At 47.5% G+C, this 22,661-nt stretch overlaps 1 protein-coding gene across 1 annotated transcript; it reads right to left on the bottom strand.

Annotated features, from left to right (window-relative positions):
• Positions 1-9,945: 9,945 nt before the first annotated feature.
• LOC125520726 (probable xyloglucan endotransglucosylase/hydrolase protein 23) lies at positions 9,946-11,338 on the bottom strand. Its single transcript, XM_048685717.1, has 3 exons — positions 10,979-11,338; positions 10,688-10,881; positions 9,946-10,572 (listed from the first exon to the last, which is right to left on the bottom strand). The coding sequence occupies exons 1-3, from the start codon at positions 11,228-11,230 to the stop codon at positions 10,158-10,160; spliced, it is 861 nt and encodes a 286-aa protein (XP_048541674.1). The 5' UTR covers positions 11,231-11,338; the 3' UTR covers positions 9,946-10,157.
• Positions 11,339-22,661: the final 11,323 nt, after the last annotated feature.

Below are 22,661 nucleotides of genomic sequence, written 5' to 3'. Positions count from 1 at the left end.
CTCTGCGCAACCGCGACATCCAAATTGAGCATCGTGTGAAGGAGGAGTCAACGTCGTCGCCGCACAGCGGTTACATTTAGATCGACAAGACGACGTTGCCGATGCGCCATGACTGGCGTGGCAAGGCGAAGGAGGAGGTGCCACCAACCACCATGAATCTACGCGGGTGCCTCCTCCACTAACTAGGTGGCCACAGAGGTGGCAACATCTCCTTGTCGCGGAGCATCATCATGCAGGAGGAGAGCGCGGACAGGCAGATGGAGCGGCAAGAGCGGCAACGTGTCGTGCCGCTCCGCGTACGCCAAGTCCGATGAGGTGCCGGAATGGGTCTGCGAGGACCACGACCTCGCGGAGGCCTGTGCCCAGATAGGTCGGTGGCCACCGCGGAAACCGCGGCGCAGCAATTGCGCTGCCTCAACGGGGAACTTGCCAAGATCAATGAAAAGTGGACTCTCAACGAGACCAGAGGAGCCGTTGTCGCCATCGCCACCAACGCTGCCGGCAAGGGCAAGGGCCACGCTACCCAACCATTGTCGGAGTTTGTCGTGGCCGCCCTCCACAAGATGCAGGAGGAAGCAGACTGGCTCCTTCGCCTGTGCCAGCCAGCGGCCGGGCAGGGCTGTCGCGGCCCGCGCACTTCCGCCACTGAAAGAACCACTCCGACGACGATGTTGACGATCCCCGCTGGCGAGGCCGGCCACGTGTACAAGGTCACCGTCCGCTACAAGATAGTGTAGGTTTTAGTTGAACAGATGCGTTCGTTTTATGTAAATTATTTCTAAATTTTAATGAATTCCGTAGTGTTTGCGTGAAATTCATTTGGTACATTTAAATTTACATTGAAATATATGTGGAGATGGTTGAATGGTCGGGTGCCGTATCATTGCCCGCGAACACGTCAGGATGCAGAAAAATACCATGCATGCCCATTTTACCTGTCCCATTGAAGATGACCTTAAATTTTGTTTTTGGTTTTTTGAATCGAAGATGTCCTTTGTTGACATGGTAGTATATTTTTGCTTCTCACTCAAGCTGGTTTAGCATTTTTTTTTAAGAAGAGGCAAAGTTAGGCCCAGTTCCAGAATTAGTTTCGTCTGAGTCCATGTAGTACCTCTTGCAAGTTGCCTAGGCTCTACGCAAGATCTTGGATCGATCGCCTTGTAAAAGCAATCATGGTGTTTTCTCTCTTCATGGTTTGCGCAAAACAACACGTGTTGCACGAAGTAGAGGACCAGCGATCTTTGGACCTCTTGGGGCCTTGAGGGTGGCCAACAAACAATTATGCCATGCCATGCAAGTGTGCCAGCGTTGGAAACAATAATAAGGGGCCTCCTTAGACGCATCCATCTTATTCGAGAACATTCTGCTATACGGTATCGGTGGTAAAATGTAGTCGTAACAACTAACAAGGATGCTCCATCAACAGACGAATTGGTTTTCCTATGGCTTGCATCATCTCCTGATCGATTCGGTAAGGAAGTCGTGCAGGTCTGAAGGATACAGACGAAGGCAGCGAGTAAGCAAGCAGACAGCGTGATGGAGCATAGTGCGTATACCCCACGTAAATAAACGCCGGGTACGGTACACCCAATTATTCGTCTCCCTTGTCCGAGTTCATGCGTCTGACAAGATTGCTGGCCTCCTCTTCCTGAGTTTGAGTGTATAGTTGCGCCACGTACAGTAATTAAGCTCCGTCATGGATAGGTAGATAGATCGGCCCCAGGGCAGGCAGAGTCAGTCATTACTCCCTTCATTTCATAATGTAGTGCTTCATCTATCCACGTGCTCCAACTTTGATCGTAAATTTAACTATCAAGACCGATTGCGGCGGAAGCAAAAATTATATCAGTGAATTCGTATTCGAAAGAAGTTTTCAATTATATAATTTTTTTTCTCCCGCTGCAGTTGGTCTCGTTGATTAAATTTATTATCAAAGTTGGACCTCGAAAAGCGTGGGCGCACTATATTTTGAAATGGAGGGAGTATCATTTTGCCCGGAAGAACCATACAAACACGTGACACTCCAGTATAAAATCAGAGGGAAGGCGGGCTAGGGTAAAGCGAAAAGATAATTGTCGAAAATATAGGGTAGAAATGTTATCTGAAATGCACTATTTGTTCGGATCATGGATCTGTACAAAAGTGCGTCACCGCAACTGTTGCCTACATCTCATTTCCGGTTGTCATCAACCTGATACAGAAAAAAATTCAGACCGCGTCGTAGAGACAAACTGCAACGAATATAAGAGCATGTAGTACAGCCGGACGCTCCAAATGCATCTCAAATGTCCGGGCGAGGGGACCGGTCACGGATCAGGCACACAAAATCAATCCATTCGAACGCCTTAAGTCGGTCTCAAATGCTCGGATTATCTGACGTTCCTCATATCTGATACAAATCTAAGGCGGATCGGGCATGACCAGGCACGTCCGCTGATAGACCCGACCCATCTCCGATCTCACGGCTGTCTCACAAAATCCCTAATCTGACGCCTAGCTTCGAACCTTAGCTCACTCCACTTGTCTCTTTTGCTTCGTCATGTCCTCTACCCTCCTGCATTCTGAGCCAATCCGGCGCAATGTCAAGCTCTGGCAGTCACTCCCTCTCCAACCTCAACTACGATGACGAGTTGGCCCTCTGCATTGCCTTGGAACGGTCCAAGGTGGACACTGGGACAGCTCCCGTGCCTGTGTAGCGCGGATGCCGGAGCTGGACCCTCCAAGCCCGCACTCAGCTCTGGAAGGACATCGCAGTCCGTATCGCCCCTGCGCCGTCCCCTTCCCCTGCTGGCCGCTCCTCTGCGCGGACAGCGGTGGGTGCTATTGCCCGCGCCGCCGGCCTACACGCGCACTCTGAAATCAAAGGTGTGCGCTGCCCGCCGCGAGAGGCAGCGGGCAATGAAGAGGGAGGCGGCAGAGCGGTTCGTGCGCCGCCGTCACGGATGGCGGCGGAGCCCGACGAGGACGAGCTGCTCCTCGCATGGCTGTACCGCCGGTCGCTCACGACAGCGGAGACGGGACGCTCGCCGCCTCCGGCGGAAGAACGACAAAGCGCTCCAACTAGCCATAGAGCAGTCAGAGCGGGAGGCGAAGGCGGCTCGGCTCGCCAAGTTGAAGCGGCAGAAGGACATGGTTGTCCGTCGGATGAAGGGGCTGATCGTCTTGTCAGACTCCGACTTTGATGACGGCAACTACGACAGCTCCACCTCCTCCGATAACAACCAAGATCCTCCATCCTCCATCAGCCGCAAACGCCTACCGCCATGCCGGTGACCGGAAAAGGCAAAGACTCGGCGCGGAAGCGATATAAGGTGTCTGATATGAGATACGCGGATGCAAAAAGAGAAATATTAAGCGTGCCAAGTCAGTCCCTGTGACCGCGTTCGCGAGTGTTTGATGGGCCGAATTAGCCCACGGTGGCTATAGATGCTCTAAGGCCTGTCAAGTGCCGGCCATGAGCGTAGCATCCAGTGCAACACGAGCCAAACAGGAGGGCGGTCTGCAGCTTGATCGTTCTCGTGCTGATCCGAAAGCCCGCCGTGGATGATTCGTGATCCCAACCCGGATTGAGCACGCCGTTCACCTTTGGCAAGGGCAGCACTGCAGCAGTGAATGGGACGAGGGCATGCTGGGAGCCTGGTACCCGAGTACCTGACGAATCATTACGAGCCCCTATCCTTTGTCGCGCCTTCACTGCTAGTGATCTTGTAGGCACTGGCTCCGTGTCCTGTGGCCGAGTTTCTTGTCGTTGCATGTATGCATGTCCAGCCGCTTATTATTGGCAGTGTAGGCCTATGACTACTAGTTTCGACATACGTTTCCAGTGACCCGGGTGATTGGCAAGGCAGAGGTATATCAATGATTAACAGCTGCTGGTCAGGGACTCGAGATTAGTTGAGCACACAGTAAACGTACCACGAACAAATAGAACAGAGAGCAACAAACACATGAAGAAAAATTCGAAAAAAAAACATTAAGAACGGAACAAGATGAGGCATATATTACACACCAAGTGAGCGTGAGCGTGACAAGGAGACGGCCATGCACCAGGCTACCAGAGCTATCTGAAAGTGTGACATAGATCGAGGGCAAAACTTGCACAGCTAAGAGCATCTTCAGCCGCGTCCCCAACAGGCATCTCAAACGACTTTTTCGATGTCGGTGTCGAAAAAACACCCCTGTCGCGTCCCCAGGACATCGAAATTCGCCGGTTCGGCCCTTTTTAAGCCCGGCGATCGCATGCCGAACCCGGCGCACTGGGGGCGCTCGGGGGCTCCGACGCAAAGGAAAAGTACGGATGTCCCACGCCGTCAGGCGAAAAGACAAGTCTTTCTTTTCCCGACTCGCCTCCCACCCCCCGCGCGCTCGGCCGCCAACAATTGTATCCCGGCGCCGCCCACCGCCCGCCATCGCTAGATAGCCTATTCCCGCCGGAAAGAAAACGGAGGTTTCGCCGAGGCAGCCCCTCCGCCAACAGCTGGGCGTTTTTTCCGTCGTTTCCGGCCAAGCGGCGGGGTACGCGCCCACCGTGCCCACAAGATGTTCGGCGATGTGTCTGCCTAGGCAATGGACTCGGACGACGAGAAAGCGCTCGCCGCGCTGCTGGAGGAGGAAGCCGAGGCCGACGTCCAGGAAGAGGAACACCTCATGGTGCTTGCCGCCCTGCTAGCGAGCAATGAAAAGCCACGGCGAGGTGGCTCGGCGCCAGGGCGGATGAAAGCAAAGAACCGACATCGTCTCGAAGGCTACTGCATGCTCTACTCCGACTACTTCGCCGACGCTCCACTGCACGACGACAAAACATTTCAGCGCCGTTATCGGATAAGCCGAAAACTTTTCCTCAGAATTGTGAATTCCATCCGGGAGTTCGACAACTACTTCAAGTGCAAGAAGGATTGCACTGGCAAACTTGGATTCACCTTGATCCAGAAGTACACGACAGCGATGAGGATGCATGCATACGGAGCTCCCGGTGATTCACTCGACGATTATGGGTGCATGGCCGAGTCCACCACCATTGAGTGTTTCTACAAGTTCTGTCGGGCAGTGGTGGCAGTGTTTGGACGGCAATACTTGCGACACCCAATGCGGAAGACACTGCTCGGATCCTAGCACAGAATGCAGCAAGAGCATTTCCTGGGATGCTTGGAAGCATCGACTGCATGCATTGGAAATGGAAGAACTGCTCATTTGCTTGGCAGGGGATGTACAAAGGCGCCAAAGGTGGTTGCGGTGTGGTACTTGAGGCGGTGGCCACACAGGACCTCTGAATTTGGCACTCCTTCTTTGCTATGCCAGGAACTCACAATGACATCAACGTGCTGCAGTGCTCCCCTGTCTTTGCCAAGCTTGTTGAAAGTCATTCTTCTCCGATGAACTTCAAGGTCAATGGGCGGCACTACAGCAAGGGGTACTACCTAGCTGATGGCATCTATCCGAGATGATCTACATTTGTGAAGACTATCTCAAACACTGTGCCAGGAGGCAAGACGTCCCACTTTGCCAAGGTGCAGGAGTCTTGCAGGAAGGGTGTCGAGCGGGCATTTGGTGTGCTCCAATCTCGATTTGCTGTTGTCCGGTATCCTGCTCAGACCTGATCGAAAGATCAAATGTGGAAGATCATGACTTGTTGTGTCATCTTGCACAACATGATCATCGAGAGCGAGCGGGACGAGCCAGTGTTTGACACCGAACCATACTACAGGCAGGGTCCTCTAGCCGAAGTTGATCACCAGCTACCGGCAACCTAGACTGTCTACCTCGGTATGCGTCAGGAGATCCGAGACCCACAGGTGCATCATCAACTGCAGCAGTATCTGGTGGAGCACCTATGAAGACTTAATGGCGACGCCGAGCGTGACGTGATGAAATATGAGTTTTTTTGATTAAACTATATAATTTATATTGAACTATTTGTTCTTGCATTATTTTGTTAAACTATTTGATTTTCTGTGATGAAGTATGTGATAAAAAATATTTATGTTAAGAATTCAACGCCGAACCACGACGAATCATGTCGAATATAGGCCTATTCTCACTCATATGAGGTCTTTATTCGTCGAAAGTGAGCCGAAAACTGGGCCAATATCGGCGCCTAGGGGCAACCTGGGGGCGACGGCTGGACGTCCAACCGCCCCCAGCGCCGATTGTAACGCCGGCTCGTCCCCAGGCGGCGATTTTTATGCCTTCTGAAAGACCAACTGCTGGAGATGCTCTAATGCCTATGTTTTTCTTTTGAACAAGAGCTAATTGCATATGTGAAGTACGGCTGGAGACGACCTGGTCCCTGAATTTTAACAGCAAATCGCTATGCAACGGCACTGGGGCATGAAAGGTAGTACGCCGGAGTCCCTATCCCTTGGGACTGTGCTGGTCCTCCAAATCATTGGCAAGTTTGGACCCGTGGGTTCGCTGCTCAGTTGCCCATTCTCTACTCGTGTCACCTGGTGTACTACCAAGCATGCCGCGAGACTCTCATTGCGCGTTTGGTTTGGATGGATGTAACTTGCCGTCCGGTCCAACTCATCAAGAGCATCCATGGGATCGTCTGTTAAAGAACGAAGAAAATGTGCAACCAAGCCGCAATGATCCCCATAGGCCATAGAGCACAATTTTATTTCATTTTTGAAAGTTAAAAACATGTCCCAATATCCTTGCAAGACCAACGTTCAACATAATGGACCACGAGTTGACAACAATTCAGTTGTTCCATTTACATAGGCAAAAAACTAATTGCACAGTATCGCGATGGTTAGGGCATCTCGAATGCGGACCCTCAAACAACCCGTAACCGCATTTTGCCATTCAACACGGTATTTCATGGGTTCACGGAGTAGTCCAAACATCCATTTCTACGAACTGGACGTAAAAAGAGGGTTGGGCGGGTTTCCGTGCGCTCAGACCCCTGCCACTTACGCGTCCGCCACCACGGCCCGACCAAAAACTCTCTCCGCCCGAAAAAACCCTCTTTGCGCGAAGTGGTTGCCGCACATTCATGCGAGGCAGAGCCGCTCCAGGACCATGGTCCGGTGCCGCCCTTGCTGCCGACAGCAGGTGTGAATGAGGAGCCGCCGCGCTACCGCGTGAAGGCGGAGCCAACGCCCCCACCCCCCCCCCCCCCCCCTTCTCTGTGCAACTGCGACACCCAAACCGGGTGCCACGTGAAGAAGGAGCTAACATCGCCACCGCACAGCGGATACAGCCGGATCGACCAGCCGGCGTTGTCGCTGCGCCATGACTAGGTGCCACCAGCAACCGCGAATCTGCGTGGGAGCCTCCTCAACTAACTCGGTGGCCACAACGGTGGCATCTCCTCCTCGTCACGGAGCATCGTCATGCGGGAGGGGGGGGGGGCAGATGGCTCAGCGGCAGCGGCGTAACGCGTCGTGCCGCTTCGCGTCCGCCAACTACGATGGGGCGCCATACTGGGTATGCGCGGACCACGATCTCGCGAAGGCCTGAGCCCACGATTGGTCGGTCGTCACCACAAAGACCGTGGCGCAACAGCTGCACTGCCTCAACGGGGAGCTTGCCAAGATCGGCGAAAAGTAGACTCTCAGTGAGACCGATGTTGCTGTCGTCGCGCCACCACCAACGCTATCAGCAAAGGCAAGGGCAAGGCCGCCCAACCGTCGTCGGTGTTGGTCGCGGCTTCCTTCCACACGACGTAGAAGGGAAGCAGAGCGGCTCCTTCACGAGCGCCAACCAGCGGCCGGACAGGGCTTCCGTGGCGTCGCCGCCTTCCACCACTGAAAGAATTACTCCGACAACGACGACGACGGACAAACGACGATGGTGGTCCCGTTGACCAGGCCGGCCACGCGTACAAGGTCACCGTCCGCTACAAGATAGCGTACATTTTTTTTAGGTTTTAGTTGAACGGATAAAATATCGTCCGTTTTATGTAAATTATTTCTAAACTTTAATAAATTCTGTCGTGTTTGCATGAAATTCTTTCGGCACATTTAAATTTACTTTGAAATATATGCGGACATGATTGAATGGCCAGGTGCCATATCACTGTCCGCAGCTGCGTTAAGATGCGTCCACGGCCAAATACCGTGCCTGTTTTACCGCTCCCATTGAAGATGTCCTTAGTTTTTTTTTTGGTTTTTTTTAAATCTAAGATGTGTTCTCCCTCAAGATGATTTAGTTTCTTTTTTTTCTTTTACAAGAGGCAAAGTAAGGCCCAGTTCTAGAAATTAGTTTCGTGTGAGTGCATGTAGTACCTCTTGCAAGTTGCGTACGCAAGATCTTGGATCGATCGCTTTGTAACAGCAATCATGGTGTTTTCTCTCTTGATGGTTTGCCCAAAACAACATGTGTTGCACGAAGCAGAGGACCAGCGATCTCTGGACCTCTTGGGTCCTGGAGGCTGGCCAACAATTATGCCATGCCATGCAAGTGTGCCAGCGTTGGAAACAATAATAAGGGGCCTCCTTAGACGCATCCATCTTATTCGAGAACATTCTGCTATACGGTATCGGTGGTAAAATGTAGACATGTAGTCGTAACAAGGATGCTCCATCGACAGACGAATTGGTTTTCCTATGGTTCGCGCCATCTTCAGATCGATTTGGTAAGGTTTGAAATACTACAGGATACGACGAAGGCAGGGAGCAAGCAGACAGCGTGATGGAGCATAGTGCATATAATACCCCACCCAAATAAACGCCGGGTACACCCAACCCAATTATACGTCGAGTCTCCCTTGCCCAGAGTGCATGGATCAGACAAGATTGCAGGTCTCCTCTTATTCAGTCTATCATTGCGCCACGTACAACAATTAAGCTCCGTCATGGGTAGATCGGCGCAGAGGCATACAAGCACGCGACACTCCAGTTGAAAAGTAAGAAAAATACAGTGCAGTAGCTCTGGAAAAGGAAGCAGAAGAATGAAATGCATCATGGAAATTGTTTGCCTACGGTACAGAAGAAGATTCAGACAGCCTCATGTCAGCACGAGCTTGTTAGTGACACATAGTTCTGGACGATATTTTTTTCTTCGAAAAGGAGGCTGATACACCCGGCCTTTGCATGGACATGATGCATACAAACATATTAATTAATTATCAACAAGAGTACAAAACAAAGTGATCCATGACCAAACTGGTACAATATATGACCTGAAAGAAACACCTAAGACTAAATCATTTCTTTCACAGCAACGCCTTCAAAAAAAGATAAACGTCCTCACGTCATCGTTGCCACGTCCGGCCGAAGACGGTCTGGACAAGGATTTTCATCCTTATTGATGACCGGCCAATGAAGACCAGCAACACAACAAGTAGGCAACGGCTTCAACACGATAATGACACAAGATCTTCATCGGCGAGCCCGGCCAATAAAGATCAGTGCAAGAGTTTTCACCCAGATGAAGTGGTGTTTCACCCGAGCATCTTGGTCACCGATGGAAAAGATAAGGCGTTCTCGTCACAGAAGCGAACACTAGTGGCCTGTCAAATGCCATCGGCGTAGCGTCCTGTGCAACACGAGCCCAACAGGGCGTTGATCGGTCTCGTGCTGATCCGAACGCCGAATTGAACACGCCTTCCACCTTTTTGCCAGCGTAGCACTGCCTACTGAGGGTATGAGGACATGCAGCTATAGCTGGGATCGAGTCTGGGACCCGAGCACCTGACGGGTTATTACGAGCCCCTATCCTTTCCTCTGTCGCGCTAGTGGTGTTCTAGGCAGTGCCCGTGCCCTGTGACTTCTTTGTCACGTTGCATGCATCTACAGCAGCGTAGTCCTATCACTATCAGTGTCCAAATGTATTTCCATCCACCCGAGTGACTGATTGACGAGGCAAAGGTATATCAGTGAACAACAGCTGCTGGCTTGGCTTGTCAAGCCTCAAGGTAAGTTGAGCACACAGTAAACGCACCGCGAGCGAACAATCAACCCAAGCCGTTGCAAAGAAGTGGAACAGAGAGCAACAAACACATGAAGAACAAGACGTGGCATATATATTACACATGAAGTGAGCGTGAGCGTGACAAAGAACGAACACAAGGATCTACCACCGGCTACATTTCACATTATCCCCCACACCAGTCCTTATTTATCATACAATACAGACGCCCCCATCTTCCCTTTCTCCGGCGATCGACGTATACACGGACGGTCCAATGCTGGCTTGCTGGGTGGACATGGGGATTACATAGAGCACTCGGCGGGGACGCCCTTGGCGACGCGCTTGGGGTCGGTGCAGTAGTTGTAGATCATGTAGTTTCTCTGCACCCACCGCATCCGCTGCTGCCGCGTCAGGTCCAGCTCCTGGTTGTACCACTCGCCCGTCGCGCCGGTGCCGGGGGCGACCTCCGTGCCGACGCTGGCGCCGCAGCGCGGCCGGCCGCCCGCGGTCACCACACACGCGTCGGCCTTGAAGCCGCGGTACGAGGCGGAGAACGGGGCGTGGGACCAGTCCGTCTTGACGCGGCCGCCCTGCGTGGCCCAGTCGTCGGCGTTCCAGAGGCTGGAGTAGAGCCGCATGGGCTGGTTCTTGGGGAAGGCGATCCCCTTTCCCTCCAGGTTCCTGAAGTCCCTGATCGGCATGTCGTCCACCATGAAGCTGCATTATTATTTACACCACCAAATCAATCAGTCCATGTGTAGTCCATGTGTTGCAAAAGCCACATATGGCCAGCGTTCAACGAAGGTTGAGCAATGGAGATCAACAAACATACATGATGTGCTTTGGGTTCCAGAGGATGGAGTAGGTGTGGAAGTCGTTGGTGGGATCGAACCAGAGGCGGAACTGCTGCTCCCGCTGGCCCTGCCCCTGCGTGAACACGTTTGTGTGCAGAGTGTACGGCTCGCCGGTGACGTTGCCAAGGAACTCGAAGTCGATCTCGTCGTGCGTCGGCCCCTGCGACGACAGCTGCACATTCATACACACCAAACCGATCGAGTTAGGCAACCGTGTCATCCGACGTAGACCAAGAAGCAGAGCAATGAATGGAAGTTTGGTCGCGTACGTAGTATGCGGTGACGGTGCCGGCGGAGTTGCCGGGGACGAGCTTGAGCTGCATGTCGATCTTGCCGAAGAGGTACTCGTGCTTGGACTGGAACCCGGAGCCGGAGACCTTGTCCAACCCCAGCGTGAGGAGCTGGCCGTTGTTGAGGATCTTGCCGCGCCCGTCCCCCCAGGTGATATCGAACTCCTTGTCGAAGCTCGCCGCCGCCAGGGCGAAAGAGGCGAGTAGGATCGCCAGCACCGAAACCGCCATGCGAGCCAAAAGTACGCTCACTCAACTAGGGACTAGCTAGCTAGAAGAAGGTTGAGGAGGAGGAGAAAGCTGGATGGAAGCTTTGTGTTTGTGTGAGTGGAACGAGCAGGGCATGAGGGGTTTATATAGGGGTTTGGAGATGAGGGTGGCGTGCCTGAAGCCCGATGGATGGTTCTGCGAACTTTGCCAGCCAGCCCGGTGAGTGTAATGCGTGTGAGTTGGCGCCAGACGAGAGGAGACAGGCTCTGTACGTAGCTTATGATGGACAATGAGAGGGCAGACAGGCTCGCGTACATACAGTAGCACATTAAAACCGATCGAGACGTGCAGCAGATTTCTGGATGCAACGGCTCCTAATCTGTAGCCATGGCCCTGTGTTTTGCAGGCAAGTGTCACTAGACAGAGAGAAAGCATGGAGGATCGAAAGATGATCAGCTTTTTCTTCTTGCTCCGGTATGTCAAGAACTGTGGACGTGTTGGTTCTGTTTCCGGACTGTCCCAAGATGAGATTCTACGGTTATTGAACAAAAATAGATGCGATTCTACGGGATCATCGCACTGGTATGCTACCAGCACTCATTCGTGTTGACACCGGGGGTTTCATTCCTCATGCACTTCCACCACTTTTGCATAAGAAGTCTTTTGTTCTTTTTATTTGACTTGTTGATTATGAGTAGTTGACTGGTCCTCCTCCTGCCGGCGCCGCCGCCGATCCACCCCACCTTTGATGGCCTTTGGGCCATGGAGGTGCGGAGGATCTCCTCAGCACGCCCGCCGGTGGGGATGGACCCCGTTCTCGTTTTTATTAGGTTATAATTGTCTCGGTTGGGGTTGTGTGGCGGTGGTGATGTCCCTCGGTAAAAATAATGTCTCCCATGTCCTATCCCCGTTTCGATGGTGTGAATAGTATCGGAGGAGGATGTGTGGAGGTGCGTCTCCGTCTGGATCTCATGGGATTTGGTCAGTGTTGGTCTTCTGTGGATCTATTTGTATCCAATTCGTCTTCGTTCGTGTGGTTACAGGTTTAATCTTTCTGATGTACAACTCTTTTCATCGGTGATGATTGTTGCTCTGGTGTGCTGGTCGTTTGGGGCCTTAACACAATGACTTCTCGCCTGTCTACTACAACAAGATTTGTTCAGCTCCAGTGAGGGAGGAGCGATGATGGCGACGCGTCTTCTACTTGCTTCAGTGCTGATAATCGTCGCTAGGTGGTCCACAGATCTGGTTATAATTTTTATTACCTATTGTATTTTTTATACTACCATGATTGATGAATAAACTGGAAATTTCCTTTGCAAAAAAAAAACTTGATTTTCACAATTTATTATGTACTCCACGTTATGTTTGTGAGCAGTTTTAACATGGTCCTTTTTACCCTCTCTTTTCACATGAGAGGTAAGAGTATAAAATAGATCTTAGCCGTTGATCTCATCAATGAATGGCTTGATTGACTCTTACCTTCTTACCTCACATGTAAAAAAAAGAGGTAAGAGAGACCATGTTTAAATTTGCCTATGTTTGGTACTAGGTGGAGCAGGATTGTGGACAGAATTATCTACTGCGTCCACCTGAAAGTGTTTGTCTGTACTCGAGCTTATTTATTTTTATTTTTTTAGATGCGTATTTTTATTAATTTTTGTAAACATAATACAAAGGTATCAAAAGTAGAAAATAGCTACACAAAAGAAGGAGGAAACCTAACAAGCCGAAAGAAAAGAATAAAAGAACGATACAACAGCAACAACAAGGAAATTAAATACAGGGGTTAGGCAAAGGCCTGAACCCAGCCCTCCATGTTGTGGTATGCTTTCCTCTTTGCTCTGTGAACCAACCACTTGAGCTCTTCCTTGAATCTCTTTCCGCAACTATAAAGGCTTGGAACAATTCGTTTAAAGATCCAGTCATTGTGTGTATTCCAAATGGCCCAAGAAGCTAGAATGATTATCTCTAGCGCGAAGGGCAATCCCAGCTTAGCCTTGAGTGAATTGATATCTGCCTGTAAGCTTTGATGAAGTGGAGACTAATTGGGGAAGAGATAAAACCAGTATGCTCTTGCAAAAGGACAATGGAAGAATAGATGGTCCCTTCTCTCCAGCGCATCCCTGTTACACAAAAATACAAGTATAGTCTTCTTTTTTTTTCAAAAAGGGGGTTACTCCGGCCTCTGCATCAGAACGATGCATACGGCCATCTTATTAAAACAAATAAATAATGTTGTAACAAGGTCTTAAAGTCTCGAACTGAAACAAAAGCTCACTCAGAGCCAAATATGCTAGAAACACAAACTAGCCAAAACAGGGACGCCACAACCGGCTGGCTAAAGCAAGATAGGTAAACTAATTGCCTATCCTATTACATGACCGCCATCCAAACCGGTTGAAGATATCCCGAGCTACCATCTCCCAGCGGATAGATCCAGTAACCAAATCACTAGTAGAAAATAGGGCTTTGGTCACGGGGCAATATTCACATTAGTCCCGGTTCAGTCACGAACCGGGACTAATGTGAGCATTGGTCCCGGTTCGTGTGGCTAAGGCTTTAGTCCCGGTTCACCTGAGCCCTTTAGTCCCGATTTGAGACACGAACCGAGACTAAAGGGTACGATGCCTTTAGTCCCAATTCGTGTCTCAAACCGGGACTAAAGATTAGACCTTCAGTCCCGGTTTGAGACACGAACCGGGACTAAAGGTCCCATTTTCAAACTCTACCCCTCCCCCTCCCATCGGTGGATCGCCTTTTTTGTTTTGAAAAAAATCAAAAGAAAATGATAAAATTTTCAAAAAATAAAATCCTTCGAGAGGTAGTTATATTACTACATCTACTAGTTAGGAAAATTTAAAAACTTAAATTTGGACATGTTTTGCAAAAAATGTAGGGAAAATGTAAAACGGCTATAACTTTTGCATACGATGTCGGAAAAAACGTATAATATATCAAAATGTTCGGAACGAAAATCCGCATCCGATGGAGACCACCTATGGCCTGTTTGCAAATTTTTAAAATCCTCAAATTCTAAAAGGAAAAAAAGTTATGCTCAAATTTCAGTTTTTTTGAATTTTTGTTAAATCTGGTCAAACTATGGTCAAACTACTTATTCAAGAAGTATTAGTGTTACTAAATAATTATTCAAGAATATTAGTGTTACTAAATAATTATTTTAATTTTTTTGAATTTTGGTCAACTATGGTCAAAGTGTGGTCAAACTATGGTCAAACTACTTATTCAAGAAATATTAGTGTTACTAAATAATTATTGATTTTTAGAACAATAGTTTCAAACTCAAACAGTGAAATGTGTGACTTCATGCTCAAGCTAAATTCCTGAGGGTTAATAGGATTGACATCTTACTATTGTTAGGAAAACAACAAGTGCAGACTTGGAAACGAGGGAGAATAGAACCCGGAAGTTAAGCGTGCTCAGGCTGGAGTAGTGAGAGGATGGGTGACCGTTCGGGAAGTCAGATGATTTGGAATGATGAGGGGTGATTAGAGATTAAAGGTTAAATTGAGTAGTGATGAGGGGTGATTAGAGATTAGAGGTTAAAATAATTCAGAAATTTGAAATTCAAAAAAATATTTCAAAAAATATTTCAAAAAAAATCATAAAATTTCCTTTAGTACCGGTTGGTAGGTGGACCTCCAGGCAGCGGCCACGTGGAGGGACTTTAGTCTCGATTCCAGTTAGAACCGGGACTAAAGGGGGAGGCTTTAGTACCGACCCTTTAGTCCCGGTTCCAGAACCGGGACTAAAGGCCCCTTATGAACCGGGACTAAAGACCCTTTTTCTATTAGTGAATGCTCCCTGGCCTCCATCGGAGTGAGTAGCGACCACGAACGGATCAATGCCGTGACTCTGAAGATAACCTGCATAAAATGAAATCGTGATGTTCTGTTAAAAACCAAATCATTTCTGCAATTCCAGATAGTCCATAATAAAGCGCATACTCCCACACGAATATGTCTCGCTAAGTCAGGCTCAATCCCATTAAGCCATGTCCCAAATAACGTGTTAACAGAATTCGGTGGAGTAATATTGAAAGCAATGTGGACGGTGCGCCAAAGAACTCTGGCCAACGGGCAATCAAGAAACAGGTGCTTAATTGTCTCATCCCGATCATAGAAACTACACCTAGTAGATCCTGTCCAATTACGCTTTGTTAGGTTGTCCTTAGTTAAAATGACTTGTTTATGGACAAACCACATAAACACTTTTATTTTCAAAGGAATTTTGACAGCCCAAACATGCTTGGAGGTAGGGATGAAGCTCGAATTGATTATATCAATATACATTGATTTAACTGTGAATACTCCAGACCTAGTTAGCTTCCAGCGTAATTCATCTGGTTGTTGGGACAGCTGAACCTCCATCAGCCTCCTAACTAGACGGAGCCATTCTTCCCAACGATTGCCCGCTAGCGACCGTCTAAACTGAATATTAAGGGGGATAGATTGAAATATCGTTGCAACGAACACCTCGCGACGTTGAACAATACGATATAAAGACGGGTATTGAATGGCCAAGGGTGTCTCTCCGAGCCAAGTATCCTCCTAGAACCGTGTACTAGCGCCGTTGCCAATAATAAACTTTGCCTTATTAAACAAGGATTGTTTGACTTTCATCAGTCCTTTCCAGAAAGGCGAGTCGGTCGGCCTAACTGTCACTTGTGACAAGGTTTTGGTCTGAAGGTATTTGCTACGAAGTATTTGCACCCATGTGGCATCCGTCTCATGGGATAGCTTCCACAGCCACTTACTAAGAAGGCATCTGTTCTTAACTTCGAGATTCTCAATACCAAGCCCCCCTTATTCTTTCGGTCTACAGATGATATCCCATTTAGCTAGCCGGTACTTTCTTTTTAGTTCATCACCCTACCAGGAGAAACGTGATCGATAAAAGTCCAGTCTTTTCCTGACTCCAACTGGGACTTGAAAGAACGATAAGAGAAACATAGGCATACTCGTGAGCACCGAATTAATCAAAATTAGTCGGCCTCCGTATGACATGAGCCCGCCCTTCCAGCAACTCAGTTTCTTTTCAAATCGGTCTTCGATGCACTTCCATTCTCTGTTTGTCAGCTTATGGTGGTGGATTGGTATTCCTAGGTAAGAAAAAGGTAACTCCCCCAAATCACACCCAAACAATTGCCTATAAGCCTCTTGTTCTTCCTTGGCATTACCAAAGCAGAACAATTCACTTTGGGAAAGTTAATCTTAAGCCCGGTCAATTGTTCGAAAAGGCATAACAGTAGCTTCATATTTCTCGCCTTGGCCAAGTCATGCTCCATAAAGATGATTGTATCATCAGCGTACTGAAGAATGGATACCCTTCCATCAACAAGATGAGGTACCAAGCCACCAACTTGACCATTCTCCTTAGCCCTTCCTATCATAAGTGCTAACATATCAACCACAATGTTAAACAGGATAGGGGACATCGGATCTCCTTGTCTTAGGCCTTTATGTGTCTGGAAGTAATGACCAATATCGTCATTCACCTTAATTCCAACACTTCCTTTTTGCGTAAACGATGTAACCTGGCGACGCCATGCTTCATCGAAACCTTTCATACGCAATGCCTGTTGGAGGAATGTCCATTTGACTTTATCGTACGCTTTCTCGAAATCCACCTTAAAAACTACTTCATTTAGTTTTTTAGAATGGATTTCATGGAGCGTTTCATGAAGGACAACCACCCCTTCGAGGATGTTTCTATCCGGCATGAAAGCAGTTTGGGACTGTTGTACCACAGAATGCGTGCGTAATCTGTGTAAGCCTATTAGTCCCGACCTTGGTGAAGATTTTGAAACTAACATTAAGAAGGCAGATCGGCCTGAACTGCTCTATTCTCACAGCATCCGTTTTCTTAGGAAGCAATGTGATAGTTCCAAAATTCAAGTGAAATAAATGAAGCTGTCCAGAGAACAGATCATGGAACATAGGTAACAAATCCCCCTTAATAATGTGCTAGCACTTTTTGTAAAACTCAGCTGGGAAACCATCCGGTCCGGGAGCCTTATTGTTTTTCATCTGTGCAATAGCATCAAACACCTCTTTCTCTGAGAACGGAGCAACCAAAATATCATTGTCGGCAGCCGATAGTTGAGGCACATCCTCAATCCTGGACTCCTCGAGGGACACATAGCTACCCTCGGGAGGTCCAAATAACTGCTTGTAATATTCGGTTATATAAGTTTTTAGGTTGTCCTGTCCTAGAATAGTACCTTCGTCTTGCTCAAGCTGAAAGATTATCTTCTTTCTATGTTTGCCATTAGCAATTAAGTGGAAGAATTGGGTATTTGCGTCCCCCTGGACAACTTTGCGGACCTTAGCCCGTAGTGCCCACTTTAATTCTTCTTCGCGAAGAAGTTCTTTCAGCCTCTTCTCCGCCTCGATTTTAACCTGAAGTTCTGCTGGCTGCAAGATCGTGGATTCAGCCTGTATGTCAAGGGTCTGAATAAGGGAAAGGAGCCTATCCTTTTCAATCTTATACTCCCCACTAAGGTGTTTAGCCCATCCTCTTAAGAAACATCTCAAATGCCTAATCTTATTCTGCCAACGTTCGATCGAAGTCCTACCTCCTGCCCCCTTAGCCCATTCCTCGGCAATCAGGTCCAAGAAAACCTTCGCGTTCAAACCAGGCCATCTCGAAAGAAAAGGTATTTTTATTTCCCACGTGGTTCGGCTCCCCCGAGTCCAGGAACAGAGGAGTGTGATTTGATATTCCACGCGAGAGGGCTTGTACCGTTATGAGAGGGTACTTCTGTTCCCACTCAAGCTCGCGAGAACTCGATCAAGCTTTTGATACGTCGGGGTTGGCATAGCATTAGTCCAGGTAAACCTTCTACCAGAAAGCTCTATCTCTCTCAGATCCAGTCTTCTATGAAAAAAAAAACTTACGCTGGAGCATACCTCTTGTGTTTAGTCTGTTATTAGCCAGAAGCCAGAAGAAGATCTTATGCTTTAGCTGACAGCAAGTTTGCCAAATCCATTTGATAGCTGGTAAAACTGTATGCTCGCCCATTAACACTTGAACTTATCTGTTGTTTCCATGAAGAGTAAAATCCAAGCAAAACGAAGAAGTTTTTTTCTTAGCAAGTATTGCTTATTTTTTTTACCTATGTGCATATTTATGTGACCGAAAAAATTATCTACAAAATCCAGTGCTCCAAAAATGCTTTCAAAACAATCTTTTTGAGCATCAATTCTTTCCCCATAGCATTACGGATGAAATTTCCTCACAAAATGTTTCACATGGGTGAATCACTCAACAATGGGTGTTGACAAGGAAAGAAAAGAAGTTCCATTTTTTTAACATTATACTGTACTGTTTAGTGGAGTGCATCTACAAGAACAGAATATCCATGTCTATCATCAACAATCACCTCAATAAGGAGAGGATTCGTGACACGCGGGTCTCACGGCATGCAGTCTCTCAGACGTGCTTTTATTTTGAACCCTGATAAGTGACACACGTGTGACACGAAGCAATTCCGTCCTGACTTTTTTGATTGCAACTTTAGTTACTTCTGTTTGGATGTCAAGTTTTAGTTTTTTGTAGTTTTTATGGCTATTTTAGTTGTAAAAATATCATGACGGTGTTACTTCGTGCCACACGTGACGCACTTATCATTTGAGTTTATGTTTGGCTTTCGATTTCCAAACTTTTATATCTTTTGAATGAAAAGTCTAAATTAAGTTTCATTTCATATTTGTGTTTCTCGTGACGAGGACTTGAAATAAGATCCACTTTGAATACGTTTGATGAATTCTGATAATAAATGTTAAGTTTCAACTCTTGAAAAGAACAAAGTCATGATTTTTTCTACGATAGACAAAAAAATATCTTAAAATTTTATCTATGAAAGTTGGTATAAGCGAGTCAGAAAATCACAAGTTTTAAATAACGAATCCTAAGTTTCAACGACGTAAACTGAAAACTTATTGTGCCTTGTGCGAAATCCAACTATATGTAAATTGCAAGGCAATCGAGCGGCCAGACTGGGCCTGGGTGGTGCGTGCCAGCGTCCCTTTGAATTTGCGCCCCAATACACACAAACTACATGTACTCAAAGTAGCTTTAGGCGTTTTGGCTCATAGGAGCACATGCTCCCGGATGAACAGTAACATAAAAAATAAAATTAAATGTTTCCGAAAAATTCTGAAATTTTGTGTAGATGTTTCTCTTAGTATCACAAGCCCTCATGTCAAGTTTCATGCAAAACGGAGCGGCTGTGTTTCGTCGAAAAAAAAAGACAATGATGACATTTTTGGGTAACTTGTGGCGTACAATTAGTTTTTTTTGCACAAGCCAAAATGTTTAACATCTTTGCCTCAAAATTTACAGGTGGCATTTGGATGTGAGTATGTGACTAAGTACACATAAAAATTTTGTCTTGATTTTTTTCATTTCAATTTTTTTGGGCTCGGGAGCATGTGCTCCCGGGAGCCAATTTGACTTTCCGCTTTAGGCTTGCTAATCTAAACGGCCACGCTCTCGAGATAGATGAGATGATGCTCGTACATTTGTACGAACAATCTGCAGTACCCTGTGCCCTGCCTGCAAAGAGAACATTTACACAAAGTCGAGACTCGTCGGATATTGAGAACCCCCGCTCCGTTCCTCAACGCCACATTACAGCCTAGCAAACCTAACGTGTCTGACGTATGAGGCCGAGATATTTCGCGATCTGCGGCCTACGCACGCAGGTAGTAGCTTTTTTTTAGGGTAAAAAACCTGCCGCTTTATATTGACTACTTAAACGAAACTAGGAATCTGGTTCGACACAATCCACATGATACAATCTCGAGGAACAACAAGCCAAATCTTACCCAGTTCGTCACTTAAACCTACTTTAGCTAATTTATCCGCCGCGGTAGCTGGTGGCACACTACACCCGTACCCCATGCAGAAGGGCGGGGATGGAACTTGTAAATCATTCGATAGGTCGTAGGCGCGCCAGCTAGCATAGCTTGATCGGCACAGCTAGGGAGATCTAGACACTGGTTGTAATGGGGAGTATCATATACTAGTATCATGCATATGATATTAGTCTATGATACTACATCTCTAATGCATAGTATCATATGTTGGTATCATAAATGACTATATTTATTGCCATGCATGACACAAAGTAGCACATCATTTAATATGATACGGTATCATGATATGATACTCAAATCTCTCTTTCTTTATTTAATTCTATGTTACTTCATCAAAATTGCTTAGTTGGCATGTATGATATTACCTATAATACTTTCATTACGGGCAGCCGAAAGGAAGTCGGTGTAGCGAATTCAAGTGGAACTAAAAGGTGATGCGTACGACTGCTCTTTAGATCGCCATTAAACATGCCCGGCGTTGGGGACATAGACCCCTGCCGGCGCATGGGATGCGCTTCGCCGCACGCCTGCAATGGTACGCGTTCGGCTCTGCCGGGGCCATGTAATGCATTATGGTGCATTATGCATGTACGTGGGTGGGTGCGTGCCTGCGTGCACCGGCGACGTTCATTCATTCGTGGGCCGTGTTAATCATCAGCAGCCGTAATCGCTGTTAATCATCACCGGCCGTATGATGTACTGGCTGCCAAATTATATGGACACAACAACCTTGGTCCTTTGAGGTGAACGCCAGTAAAAGTAATGTGGCAGATCTGCACAAGGAAAGAAGCGGCAACGTACACAATGAAATATTCCCTCTGTTCGGAAATACTTGTCTTAGAAATGATTGTATCTAGAACTAAAACAAATCTAGATACAATTATTTCTAGGACAAGTATTTCTAAACGGAGGGAGTAGTATATAATCTAAGGAAGGTGGACATTTTATGATTAGATAATCATGGCTTTGTGAGGAGGAAAAAAGCGCAGAATACGTCTGACGAGGAGGAAAGAAGCGCAGAGTGGGAATCGATATTTGTAGCTATACAACATGTCGCCAAGTTCAACACTCATTTTTTCTTAAAAAATAATGAATTTTAGTAATGCATCTGCATTTTTTTATTCTATGGCAACGCATAGGCATTCGACTAGTAAATATAATTTGAAAATATATTTCACGACGAATCTAAAGATATTGATTTTGTATTATGAATGCTAATATCTAAAAAACACTCGGTCAAACTTTAGAGTTTGACTTTAGAGAAGTCTAATATGCAGAGTAAAAAAGAAATGAAGGAAGTTATGTTTAGTACTACTACTAGGTGAGGTGGGATTGTGATTGTGTTTTTTTTTTCTTTTTTGGAGAACTGGGCAGGATTGTGTATAGAATTACCGTTCAGTCCAGCAAGGCCTGCAGGCCACACAAGCAAACTGATCACCGACTGTGTTCATCTGAAAAAGCGATACTCCAAAAAAAATTACGAATGAAATTTCATTGCAAAATGTGGCACACGGGTGAATCACTCAACAATGGTTCTTGACAAAAATGTAAGAACTTTTATATGATTTTTTTAAGATTTTACTGTTCAGTGGAGTGCATGCATGTAGACCCGAGAACAGAAAATCCATGTCTATCATCATCAACAATCACCCCAATGCACACAAACCACATGTACTCAAAGTAGCTTTAGCCTTCCTAATCTAAACAGCCACGCTCTGGGGCTAGATGAGATGATGCTCGTACATTTGTACACCCGTCATCTATTCATTTCCACTCCATCTACTCCGTCCAAACTCAAGACGTGGAACAAACTGCATTGCCCGGCCAGTCCCACCCCACGGACCCCATGCAAAAGGGTGGGGTTGGAACTTGGAAACCATTTGATCGGTCGTACGCGCGCCAGCTAGCTCGAGCACAGCCAGGGAGATCTAGAGAGATGGAAGCCAGAGGCCAATTGCGAGTTGGAGCACGGAATGGATGGATGGATCGAGCCGGTGTATCGCATTCAAGTGGAGCTAAAAGGTGACGCGTACGGTTGCTCTTTAGATCGCCATTAAACATGCCCGGCGTTGGGGATATAATAGACCCCTGCCGGCGCATGGGATGCGCTCCGCCGCGCACCTTCAATTGTACGCGTCCGGCTCCAGCCGGGGCCATGCAATGCATTATGCATGTACGTGCGTGCTCCGGCTAGGTTCATTCATTCGTGGGCCGTGTTAATCATCAGCAGCCGTAATCGCTGTTAATCATCAGCGGCCGTATGACTGTACCGGCTCCCAAATTATATGGACAAAACGACCTTCGTCTCGTCCTCTGAGGTGAACGCCGGTAAAAAGTAATCTCACAGATCTGCACAAGAATAGATCGAACCGGCTGGCCATTCAGCGGTGGAAACCGTGATAACCCAAACAAGTCGACCGTGTTGGTGTCACATTGTAGCAGTTTCCACAAGAGACCGGCAAACCGACATGCATTGCCTTGCGCCGGCTATGCGCACGTAGGTGGCACCGGAGTAATGTTCCTGACTTCCTGTAAAGATCCCCGCGGGC

The sequence above is a fragment of the Triticum urartu genome, chromosome 7 (assembly GCF_003073215.2).
Source record: "Triticum urartu cultivar G1812 chromosome 7, Tu2.1, whole genome shotgun sequence".
Lineage (NCBI taxonomy): Eukaryota > Viridiplantae > Streptophyta > Magnoliopsida > Poales > Poaceae > Triticum > Triticum urartu.
This window is presented reverse-complemented; position numbering and strand designations above follow the sequence as displayed.

What these genes read in the sequence shown, in the direction of transcription:
- LOC125520726 (XM_048685717.1), bottom strand. Translation starts at nt 11,230, where the DNA reads ATGGCGGTTTCGGTGCTGGCGATCCTACTCGCCTCTTTCGCCCTGGCG. An exon ending in GCACCGTCACCGCATACTAC is followed by an intron (nt 10,882 to 10,978) that starts GTACGCGACCAA and finishes ATGAATGTGCAG; the next exon opens with CTGTCGTCGCAGGGGCCGAC. An exon ending in TGGAACCCAAAGCACATCAT is followed by an intron (nt 10,573 to 10,687) that starts GTATGTTTGTTG and finishes ATAATAATGCAG; the next exon opens with CTTCATGGTGGACGACATGC.